Source organism: Coffea arabica, chromosome 8e, assembly GCF_036785885.1.
Source record: "Coffea arabica cultivar ET-39 chromosome 8e, Coffea Arabica ET-39 HiFi, whole genome shotgun sequence".
Classification (NCBI taxonomy): domain Eukaryota; kingdom Viridiplantae; phylum Streptophyta; class Magnoliopsida; order Gentianales; family Rubiaceae; genus Coffea; species Coffea arabica.
The window spans coordinates 14,798,873-14,811,003 of record NC_092324.1 but is presented as its reverse complement, the minus strand read 5'-3'; the positions used below and the strand labels follow the sequence as shown (position 1 = coordinate 14,811,003).

The window sequence follows — 12,131 nt, the reverse complement described above, 5'->3', positions numbered from 1 at the left end:
TAGGAAGGGTTGGGAACCCTTCCAATTGCAGCGATCCGCTTTGTTCCGTTAGGAAGGTACAAGCTAAGCTTACTTAGCGATAACCGGCGCACCTATTCAACTCTCAAAGAATCTCCTAATGTCAGAACTCGCTGTAGCTCTTCCTTTTCCTTTAGTGAGTAATCCTTGAGTAAGGAGCACAAATGAGCTAATAGGAGTTCTTTAGTAGTGGAATTTTTAACGTACCGGTATGCAATCATCAACATTTTTTTCTCCTCTTATTCTGACTCCTAACTTCCTCTCATTATCTTTTAAGTGAACTTAGGCTTGGGAGGCCTAAGAAACGAGCTTAAAGAGTTCATGAGGAAGTCCTTTGTTATAAGTGAAAAAACAGGTCAAGCACCGGTTCTACCACTAGTGAGCCGACCCCTTCACCCCGACATGCCGCCCTATTCGCTGGCGAAGGAGAAGCGTACCCTGGGCTTTTAGTTCTGGGATCTTCTCCCTTAAGTTACAGCCGTCTCGTCTATGACCCAATAAGTGGAAAACTACACTCAATTAGAAAAGCCCATTAACCCAAAGAATAGCTTCCAAGCAAGGTGCCCATCCAACACAAACTTGCACACAATTTAGACCTATAATCACCTAATCAAAAAATCAGTTTTATATTTGATAAAAGCTTTATTACAAGACCGAACAGAAAAACCACAAACCCAAACACCAATTTACAATTTACAGCACCAACCACCACCAAAGAACTAAAAGCTTAGTATGAAATCCTCGCCACTAATCTTGTCAGTAACCTGATTTCAGCACCATCACCAATCGGCCAAAATGCCTCTCAGAACAACTTTGATGACACGTTCGACAAGATCATTTCCATCGTCATACAGCCCTAAGTTCTGTATGCAATAGTGCTCAAAACTTTTTCCTACTATGCAGCAAGGACTATGATCACAATTAGGAGCACAATACCAAAAATCACCAGCAGCAAGCATGTCTGCAATTTGTAGAAAACAAAGAGGAATAAGATTAAAGTAAAAAATGTAACACAAAATATATTGAAAAGAAGCAAGAAGTGGTATCAATGGCCTTAATACAGTGATATTTTTTATGAAAAATGAAGTTGATGGAAATCATTCTCATTGGAGCACACCAAGCGCAGACATAAAACTAAATCTGGGAAGAATTATTTTTGAACTTTCATTTGTGTAGATAACAAAGGCAAAAGAAATTCAACTTGAAAACCCAGCCATTCCCTTTAATATGGATGAAACATGTGTCTACTGTAAAATAAACAGATGTAGTTGGTAGTTTACATAACTTTTTAGAGTCAACACGGAATGGAAAAAAGGTACAAAGCTTATATAATATTACCAGAGATGTGTTCGATTTTTGGGTTTTTGCCGCCTTGGCAAGTTGTGATTTGCCCTGTGCAGTTGCAGCATGAGCGTTCTCAACATTGGAACCAATATCGTCTGCAAATAATGCCCAACAATTAGCTAATATTTCACCAAAAAGATCAGAATACGACTATCAATAATCTACATGAATTTACCAATCATAGTTCCCTGTTCGTGAACCAGCACCGCAAGATCTTTAAAGATCTCATTCACTTCACCAATTTGTTGCTGTATTTCTTGTATACCCTGTTCTCTTTCCTCTACTATAGCCTTATTGAAGGCAATCTCATTATCTAAAAATAGAACCTCCTGTCTGCAGCAGCTACAAAACTAAGACATATGCTAATCCTCTTGATATACTTAGTTATTTAGCAAGTGCAGTGTCGACATGCACACCTTCTAGATTCTACAAGGAGAGCTCGCTGTTCTGGACTCTTGTCTGAACTTGCATCTATCTCACTGGCTGTGTAGCTGCTGATGCAATACCACGATTTCAGAAAGCCAAGCAACAGAGAAAATAGACCTAATATTGAGTATAATCACTACTTTGATAAAAACTAATCCAACTTCTAAACAGGTTGCACAAATTATATAAAACGAGGAACATTATATAGTTAGCATACTGCAGATTTTCCTCCAGACGGAAGATCTTTCAACAATGAATTCATACAACTTCGTACTTTCCTTAGTGATTACCTAGAAGGTAGAACTGCTTGGGGAACAAAAGGTGTATATGCTGTCTCCCTCTCAGCTGCAAGCCGTTGAGCTTTCTGAAACTCTTTTAGTACTACCTGGAAATCTTTAGCAAGTTTAGCATCTGTAATTTTCTTGCTGGCCTGCAAGTGGACAAGCACTTCAGTGCAACAAACAAATACAGACAGCACTAAGAGAAAAGAAAAGGATGGAGGGAATAAGGAAGCAATGGACAAAAAGAATAAATCAATAATGTCCAAAGTTTTACTCTCAAAAGAGACAAATGGTCATTAATATATGAAAAGCATCTCATATATATGATCGACATGAGCCCAAGGACGAACAATCAAATGCAACCATACTAGAGAAGATATGAAAAGAGAAGCATATAGTGAGGCTCAGAGAAGATTGTCACTTTAGCATTTTACATCAGTGCAGATACAAATAAAGAGAATGTCTGCGGAGTAGAATGAATGTAGGAAGGAAGGGAAAGATACAAAGTTGGTCCCAACATGAATAAGAGACTCACAGACTTATAGTACACTTACACTGACTTCAACTCGATGGTCTGTTTCACTAGCAAGCTTCAGTTTTGCTGACGTATCTTTAACCAACTGTCCAATATGTAGTCTTGTCTTGTGCCTATATTTTGAGTAAAATGAGGTCAGTAATCCTAAAAGCATAAAGTTGTACTAACACAAATGAATTTGAATCAAGTAACAAGACCACAACCGGTTTTAGTTCTTACTTAAGAGTAGTCTGAAAATGAGCAGACAAGCTCATGTATATTGGTGCAATAAGTGATAGATGTCAAATGCTCAAGTTACACAGATGTCAGCTCAAACTTCAACCAGGGTGGATAGCAATTATGGAAGTAGTGCTAGAAGTCAAAAAATCACTAATTATTTAGCCAATAGCAATAACCTGACTATTTTTAATACTTGGCAACCTAACAATTTCATTTGGTTTTCCTCTCTCTTGTCCTTGGATAGAAGGCAGGTTGATTGGATCCCATCAAATCAGCAGTCAGCTTTCAGTTCTGCCAGTTCTCTGAAAAGGCTTGGCGCCTAGACTACTGCCAGGCCAAATAGTGCGAGCACTAAGCCTGTGGGCTCTCTAGGTATGATGTAAACCATGAACAAGATTAATTACATGTTAATCATTGCATCAGTCAAGCTGTATCACTCTTTGAACTATCATCTATGACTCCAAACAACATTCTCTCTCAAAGGCCAAGTCGACTCACTCATCCATTCTCTTAAAAGAGCACTTCTCCTGAGGAATTGTAAAACTTGTCTAAGCCTAGAACTGAATGCAATGGATAACATATAATACTACTTCTCATAGCCTCTCCCAGTCCCAACCTTCTAGATGTAGAAGCATTGATCACCTTCTAGCTACCATTTTGGCTCACTATGACTTGTTGGGATGAAAAGCGAACCCTGAACAAAATTTTCACATAGCACCTCATTAATTTTTATAATCCTTATTCAAATCAATTCTATGAATATTTCTGAATTTTTTGGTCCTGTCCATGCCTCAGGAATCAGGAAGGACACCTCAATACTTGGGGCTTTGACCAAGTGTTTACCCAAAAGGACCTAAACCTCCACCTAATGCCCTGCAGCAAACTCACCTCTCTTCACATTGTCATGCCTTTGAAATAGCCTTTTCAAACAAATGTTTTTTGCTACTGAAATAGACTGTTTGTCACCCCGATAAAACAACTTTCCAGGAAATCATTCATATTTGACCATGTTCCCTAAAAAGGCCAATTACCCTCCCACTTAAGTAAACTTCTACACCACGAAAGGTGAACAACTTTCCTGAACCTTGATGAATTGATAAACTATAATCATAACTCTCCCCTTTCTGCCCACTGCTACAACAACTTAATTTTGGCATGCAACATTAAGTCCTCAACTAGTTCCTTCCTGTAGTACCATGCCCATAAAAGCTTTTCTTTCTTCATGCTTAATCAAATCAAGTCTATTTTTTTAAGTACGAATTCAGATATTATCTTCATTATCCATCAATTTACTAGATAAGCCATCAATTACACCGCGAACAATCAGTATATCATAGATATTAATACATCAAAATCATGCAGAAGAGCAGTAAGAAATGCATCATTTAAAACAAATTACTTAACCTCTGCTATACAAACTAGAATTTACTGGGAACGTGAAAAAAAAAAAAAAAGGAAAAAAGGCTAACTGAAAACAAACACGACAGTTGTAAAGAAAGATTTTTATTTTTTCTAAAAAATTAACACCATGAATGCTATCAAAACCCGCTACAGAAAAATGTAAATTGAACGAAATTAAATGACATCCAAATCCAACTCATCATGATTACACTCAAAATTAAACAAAAGATTAAAATAACCAAATAAACTTACAGCTTCTCACGGAGTTCAGGGGTATCTCTAGGGGTTCCGAGGGTATTAACTAGCCTTTGGAAAGTGGAGACGGCTGTATTGATCTGAAAAATCCCAGAAGCCACTGCTTGGGTGGGATCTTGTTTCCCATTGATCAAGTCTCGGGCCGCCCGCCACCCAATTGCCCGACCCGATTCAAGATCTTGAAAACTCATACCTCAAACCCCAAGAGAATTCCACAACAATGAAAACGTGTGTCACCTAAAGACTATCGCTTTCTGATATTGGGGATGTATGGAGTCAATTTGAGATTCTGAAACAAGATGGAAACCCTTGGATTCGGGGCTCCGTCCAAGAACTTTTCACGGGGTAGATGATGTGGGCCCATCATCTACGGCCGAAAACACGGGGAACAAATATTGCAGGCGGTGACGTATGAATTAGGGAAGTTGGGCAAAAAAAGGAAATGAATTTCTTTAGTAACTCTGTTCCAATTGGCGTTAAGGGTATTCATAAATTTAAAATCAAAATTTGGTAGGATTAGGGCGGGATTAAAAACTTTTTCAACTTAAAAAAGTTGGGAGAAATTGGCAATAGTGAATTTTCTAATAACAAAATAGAATATCAAAGAATCACAGTCAAAAATTCATTCAGTATGCATATATTGTCGCCATATATCCTTGTAATCCATTCCTTCAACAAAATTCCCCTGCATAGCACAGTCATAAATCTCTGTCGTCCTTTCCTTTGACTCTTAAACAAACTCTATCGTAATTGGCAACTACTATGAGATGTGCACTAATACAGGTTGATTTAACTTGTCAATAACTGAGACAAATATTTATCGACTGACAAATGCATAGTTAGGACTTGTGAGTGGTTCATCTAAAATCCACTATATGGACAACTCTATCTAAGGTAAATGCTAATATTATAGGTAATTTGATTATAATATATATGTTATCTAGTGGAGTATGATTTGAAAATTACAAGGAGTATGTTATTACCCTTTTATAGAGAACATACATATTTGAAAAATTATTTTACAAACTGATGTAAAGTATGTAATATGTGAGGACCCGAATTTTAATTTTTCTTACTTTTATTTCATTTTACTGGCTTATTTAATTATTTATTTATCCGTTTATTCCGAATAATTTATTTCATTCATTTTAAATCCGTTTGTACGCAAAAATGCCTCATTTATATTTTTAAAACGTTTCATTAGCGAATTTAATTTTTCTACAGCTCGTTTAGCGAGAAATAGTGAATGCACGTTTTTCGAGATAAATTTCGATCCGAAAGTGCATTAATCTTGGAGAACTAAGGATGATTAATATTAGACTAAGGAAAGTTAATCGAGGGATTAGATGTGAGTAAGTTAAGTTAAGTTCAATTAAGAGCATTAATTACTCAGTAATATGATTTTTGAGCACTAAAACCACCATTATGTCATTCCTCTTGTCATTCAATCAACTCACCACCTACCAACCAAAACCCCTTCCTTCCTCCTCTTGCTTGGCCGACTTTCCCCTTCTCATTTCCCCTAAAAAATTTCAGCTTTTATCTTCCATTTTTGCTCCACAAAAGCTCTCCAAATTTGCTTCTTGTCTTGGGTCTTCATACAAGCTTGGAAGGTGACTTGATCAAGGAAGAAACTTGGTGATTTCAGAGCTCAAATCCTAGTATTTAGTCTTCATTTTGGCAGCAAGGTAATCATCCAAGAAACCCTCAACTTTTCCTCTCAAATCTTAGTAGTAAGTTAGTTTAGTTGTTGGGTTGTTGATGGGTTCACAAGAACCTTGACATTAGGTAGTGGACTTGAGGTGGCTTTATAGGTAGAGGCCTTGAGGATTTTGTATGTTTAATTGCTTGTTTGTTACTTGTTTTGATGAGATATGGTGTAGTTCTAGATGGAAAGTTGAAAAAGAAAGCTAGAGGATGAGAAATGCTTGCTGGCCAAAATTTGCTGGTTGTTCCTCTCTTGTTAATTTCAAATTTTCAATGTTATTTTGGTACGATAATGCTTGATATATGATGGTAGTTTTGTGTGTTGAATACCATCCAAAAAGCTTTCCAATTGGTTGTGTTAAAGTAAGGTTAAAGTGAGGTTGAATTCTGGAAAAATTTCTGATCAGGTGACCCCAACCAATGTTCATGTTTTGGTCATAACTTTCTGTCTGAGAGTTGAAATTGAGTGCCATTTGTGGCATCCGAAACTAGACTCCGAGAGATTTCCGTCGGTATAAAATGCACCTCCTAATTCGTTTCCTATGAGCTGTAGTGAACCGGCAAAGATGACTGAAATTCTTCACTGCATTCATCCGAGAAACAGTTTTAGCTGCAGTTTGTAGCTCAATTTTACCTATCTTGCAAAACGAATTTTATGACAGTTCCTTCTAGTGAATTATGGAATTTTGAATCTATTTTTCAATGCCACAAACCGCACTAAATTTTGAGTTGCGTAGCTCTAGTTATAATCAGATTCTTAAACTCTGTCAAGTATATCAGAACTAGAATTTCATAAAACAAGTCCTAAAAATCAGTTTTCTTAGAACTATTGTATCTTGGTGTAGAAAGGTCTGAATTGAGTTTTGTTTGTTGCATTTGAAACTAGGTTTGGATTTTTAATTGTGGTATAAATTTCAAGGGCTGATTCCATTTTTACGAATTTTGGCGAATTTCCAAACTTCACTGAATTTGCAAGCCTGTTTTGCTCTGTCCTGTCTAGAACAGTGACTTTGAGCTAAAATTTGAATGACTTTGAATTGGAGTCTGAGAAAAGTATCTTCTAGGAAGTTTTAGTTCTTTGAGTCTAGTTTCCAAGAGTATAAATTTTACAATTTTTGGACTTACGAAACTCGAGATACGATTTTTCCAAGTAGTGTCGCACCAACCTGGAAATTTTCTGTTTTCAAACAAATACTCATTTTAAGAACTTTCCGTCTTCCTTTGCGATTATTGGACTGTTTTAGGTGTAATTTTGTGGTTGAATACATGGTTCCTTTGGAACTTTAAACTTTCATTTCAAATCTTGGTTTTCGAATGTTAAACCTCTCTTGATGCATTTTCTTAGTCATATAACTCCCTTGATTTATAGCACCTCTCTTCATACTTGAATTAGGGACTTCAACCCCTATTCTTATGGCCTCGATTTCCATGAGCATGAACTCTCAAAAGGGAGCGTTTTGAGTAGAGTAATTCTTGGTGAATTTTACTAGTTTTATACTTGAACCCTGGGAACCTTAGCCTTGACATTTGCTATGAAGTGAGTGGAGTTTTGGATGAGATTTGACTCCATTAATTTGAAAATGTGAACGCTCTTTATGTTTTAAAGTTGGACACGAGATTTGTAGTTTTGGAAGATGAAAACCATTTACATTTTTTCTTGATTTTCGTGCCGAAGGTGAAAACGGTACTTTCTCTTGGATTGAGATTTACTTACCACGACTTGAATAAAAAACGACCTTCGAGCTCTCTTTGAACATTATTCTAATGTTTTAGCTAGAAAAGTTTCTTTAACTTGACTCGAACTTGTGGCCTTGAGAGTAGCTAGCGAGAAAATGCTTTTCTTTTTAATCTTGGTCGAGCACCAAGGTAATTATGATTGTACATGTCTCAAGTGGTCACGAGGACGCCGAAGAGCTCGTCTGACTTCTCGCTTCACTCTTATTTTGCCTTGACTTGTGGTGAGTGTTAATTACATGTTAAATGCTGATGTAATTTAAATGTTATTTGTACAAGTACTATACATGATACGTAAACTTGCCGAAGCGAGAGTGTACTTTATCGCTCTTGTCATCTCTCTTTCCGATTACATGATACTTGTTACATGAATATATATGACTTGCACTTGTACATGAACATGTTTTAAGTCGCGAGTACTAAGCAGCTAGAAGTATCACACCCTATTCGGGTAGGAGGTACCGCTCACCCCGACTCAGTGCTATGATCGACTCAAAGTCGATTGGAGCGTTGTATCGTCGACCAAATACACGTATGGGGATGCCCCAACCCATTGGCTAACCTTGTAATTCGAACCGGCAAGGACTTGGTCGAGGAGCTTGGTGAACCTTGGGAAATAATATAGTTTGATCTTTTGAGATCACGCTAGGCATACTCAAATAGTATAGTCACTTTATACATGTTTGGTTCCGGATCCGAGTAGGTGTTAGGTGGGTGGAGAAAGTAAGTGGAGCACTACGGTCGTGTTACTACGTGGGTTGACGGAGGGTCAACCCCAGAAAGCTCAAATTGATCGAAACGTGGAAATAGCTCCTAAGATCTCCTGTATCCTCCTTGTGTGTTAAATTCCTATTTGTGCACTTAAATGAAATGTTATATTTAAAAGTTGTTTAAAGCATGTTATTTGATTGATTGGTATTATTTGCTTGCCTGTTTATTTTCTTGACCTCGCTGAGTGTTCGCTCATCCCATTAAGTTTGTTTTCTTTAACAGACTTTGGAGGTGGATTGGTGGTTCTAGACTAGCGACTTGGTGGACGCTAGTATACCTTTTGTATGAACTTTTAATGGCTCTTTAAGTGTAATTTTATTATTGTTGGTGGGTGGATTGTAATCATAACTTTTAGCTTTGAAGTTATAGTTTGTATATTCGAAATACTTTTATTTAAGTCGATGGTTGTTCCATGGCTCGATATTAAGCTTGAACGAGTGCGTAAGTCCTGACGACAGTTGGGCAGGCGTCCATCTGATACCCTAGGATTCGCCCTAGGGAGAGGTGGGGGCGTCACATAATATGCTTGTTCAATTTCTACACACGACTATATAGACGATTATTTTGTATGTAGAGGGGCCAATCCTCTACGGACACGTGTCAGTCCTACTTGCCTGTTCGGTCAAACGGACTAGCCTGTTCAGACCTCAACCTTAAAGCCTTCCCGGGGCCAAACTAGTTAGGAGTTCCTGATCAATCAGGATAAGGCCGTAGTTGGAGTCCAAGAGGGACTCCACTTCTAGTAACCTAGTAGGACTCATAGTTGAGAATGGGATAACTACTACAAGTAGAGGGATAATTTCGGACTCCTTCATGGCTAACCCAAAGAACTCTATAAATAATGAATGAGAGAACCAGAAAAGATATGCAACACAATACTATTACTTTCTCTGTTCCCTCTTACTTCTCAACTGAGTTGAGCGTCAGACACACAACAGGGAGCCAGTCCCTGTGAGGACCCGAAAATTATTTTATTTGATCTTATTTCTTTGAGTACATTTTCTTTACTTTACTTTATTTCCTTAATTTCTCATATATTTTTATAAGTGAGTCAAGTTTTAAATCATTTTCTATATATAAGTTAGTGCATGTTAGTTCCCAAGTTGTGAGTCACTTTTTGAGTACGTGTCCTCTTTTTCTAAAAGACCACACAATGAAGCAATTAATGAGAAAGCACAAGTGCTTGTGAGTAGAAAAGACGTGCAATTTATATAGCAAGACAGTAAGTAAAAAGAGAAAGAATATCAAAACAAATGCCAAACTCCTCTTGAGTTTGAATATCACTTTAGTGAGCAACCTTCTTCAAGTTGATCAACTTACAACCAATCTTTATGTACAAAGGAAGGATCACTTCCTCATTGCCCCAAGCCACACTTGATCAAGCAAGGAAGTTTTGCTATCACTCGGATACCCTCACAAAGCTACACTATTGAAGTAATTGAATCACACTAGAAAAGTTTCTCGAAATTTTCACAACTAAGATTACAAATCTTCTTTGAAGAGTATTTTCTTACTAAAATCACTCTTGATCTGATGTAGTCTTAATGTGCAAAGTTATTTGAAATAGTTGACTTTGTTCTAATTATATGAGACCAAAAAGTTCTTCAACTAATGCTCCCAACGGATAGAAAGCAGTTGAAGAGTCAACTAGCCGTTGTCAGTGTCGGATGCCCGATAGACTAATTTCTTGCGTCCGACCGTGGACAGTGAGCTCAAGAAATCTTGTTGAGTTGTTTCGGACGTCCGGTGCCTTCAGTGTATGCGTCCGAAAGCATGAAGTGAAACTGAGAATTCTTCTTCAATTCTTTCGGACGTCCGATGCCTCCAAAGCTTTGCGTCTGAAGTGTCGCAATGTTTGTCGGACGTCCGGTGCTCTGATGATATGCGTCCGATCGAGATCAGTGAGTTTAGAAGGAATGACTTAATATCTTCGGACGTCCGAGGGTGGAGTTCTTCATGCCTCCGAAGTTGCGCAATGGTTGTCGGACGTTCGATCCAGTCTTCTTGTGTGTCTGACAGCAGCTTCAGCATCCTTTGTGCTTAACTTTTGAACCTGTTATGCTCCATTTCTGAAAAGGTCTATTGAGAGATCATTAGTAATATCCATTTGTTTTATAATCATCAAAAGCTACGGACTGAGATTAACAATCTCCCCCTTTTTGATGATGACAAAACAATGGATGGAGGAAAGTAATTGAGACACAGCTCCCTCTTACTTAATGCATCAAAGAGTGAATACTCCCCCTCAGAATGATATCCCTTTATCACACTTATCACCAGATTGACATTCTTAGAAATTAGTATCCATTTCTCCCCCTGTCGCGCCCCACTTTTTGATGTGTAGTGAAAGTAGTGTGTGGAATATGTATGTGAATGTGTGCGAAAATGAAAATAAAAGGCCGTGGGACTTGAAAATGCGACGATTTGGCCAAACAGAGTTCAAAAAGGGTTTTTTTTTTTTGCATAGAAAATGGAGTCGCCACTTGGTATAGAGTTAGGGTGTACCAAGTCACCCAAAAATGAATTTTTTGAAAAGTAAAGTAAACAAACCCCTTTTTAAGAACTTTTAGGTCTACGTAACCAAAGAAAGGGATCGGGGGTCACATTTGATAAGGGAGAAGGCAAAGGCAAAGCCTAAGGCACTCCCTTACCCTAGCCAAAGCTAGTTGCGCGATTTAGCCCCACGTTTCCTAATTCTTCTACCCAAAATGTACGTTGCATGTTGGATGTGACTAATGGATATGAAAAAGAAATGCAATCCTAAATCTAAAATGTCTCTTACGAGGCTTTTTGGTCCCAACCACATGAGTTGTGGTGGCCAATAAGGAAAGTCCTCATAGAGGTCGCGAATGATGCAAATGAAGACTCAAATACGAGTGCAAGTGTGAAAATGTAAGAAAATGTGCATGTGTGCGAATGTAAGACAAGTGCATGTGTGTAAATTGGGAAAATAAAGGTGTTTGTGTGCAAATGGATGAAAATATGATAGTAGATACATATAAGTGCAATTGGGTGCAATTTGTGAGGTAGAAAAACAAGTGACAAGAAGAAAAATGTGTGAACATGGCATTTGTATTGAGAAGGATATAAGTAGTGAGAAAATGTGGATAAGAGAGTGAGGGAGTGACATGATGAGAATGAAAGTGTATGACCCTATAGGAATGCATCAAGTCAGGTACGGGAATGACTCCTAACTTCATGACTTTAATTTTCCCTTTGATTAGAAGGAAGAACTAGCGTGCTAAGGCTATTTTGTAGCCACACTCGCTCGTTTCCCTTATCTAAAGGGGACCCTCAAGCAAATGTACCCTATAACTAGCATGAAGATGCAAGAGCCTAAAATGAAGGGGAAAGGATTGGAGTAGCATGCCAAATGCTAGAAAACTAAGAAAAATGCATGAAATGTAGTGAAACATGCAAGTATGAACTAGAGAGGGAAA

General features: G+C 37.8%; 1 protein-coding gene across 4 annotated transcripts; it reads right to left on the bottom strand.

Moving 5' to 3' along the window:
• Positions 1-620: 620 nt before the first annotated feature.
• LOC113703067 (syntaxin-22-like) lies at positions 621-5,271 on the bottom strand. Of its 4 annotated transcripts, none has more exons than XM_027224282.2 (7): positions 4,477-5,271; positions 2,624-2,717; positions 2,079-2,218; positions 1,779-1,856; positions 1,538-1,704; positions 1,357-1,457; positions 621-979 (listed from the first exon to the last, which is right to left on the bottom strand). In XM_027224282.2, the coding sequence occupies exons 1-7, from the start codon at positions 4,668-4,670 to the stop codon at positions 914-916; spliced, it is 840 nt and encodes a 279-aa protein (XP_027080083.1). In that variant the 5' UTR covers positions 4,671-5,271; the 3' UTR covers positions 621-913. The 4 variants fall into 4 exon arrangements, with proteins under 4 accessions (XP_027080083.1, XP_027080085.1, XP_027080084.1 ...); XM_027224284.2 differs by having other exon boundaries at positions 1,538-1,695; positions 4,477-5,269; XM_027224283.2 differs by having other exon boundaries at positions 1,779-1,853; positions 4,477-5,267.
• Positions 5,272-12,131: the final 6,860 nt, after the last annotated feature.

Excerpts from the sequence above, each read along its gene's own strand:
- LOC113703067 (XM_027224282.2), bottom strand. The coding sequence starts at position 4,670 with ATGAGTTTTCAAGATCTTGAATCGGGTCGGGCAATTGGGTGGCGGGCG. Across the intron at positions 2,219-2,623 it reads ACCATCGAGTTGAAGTCAGT|GCCAGCAAGAAAATTACAGA; the intron begins GTAAGTGTACTA and ends GTCCACTTGCAG. Across the intron at positions 1,705-1,778 it reads CTCCTTGTAGAATCTAGAAG|CTGCTGCAGACAGGAGGTTC; the intron begins GTGTGCATGTCG and ends TTAGTTTTGTAG.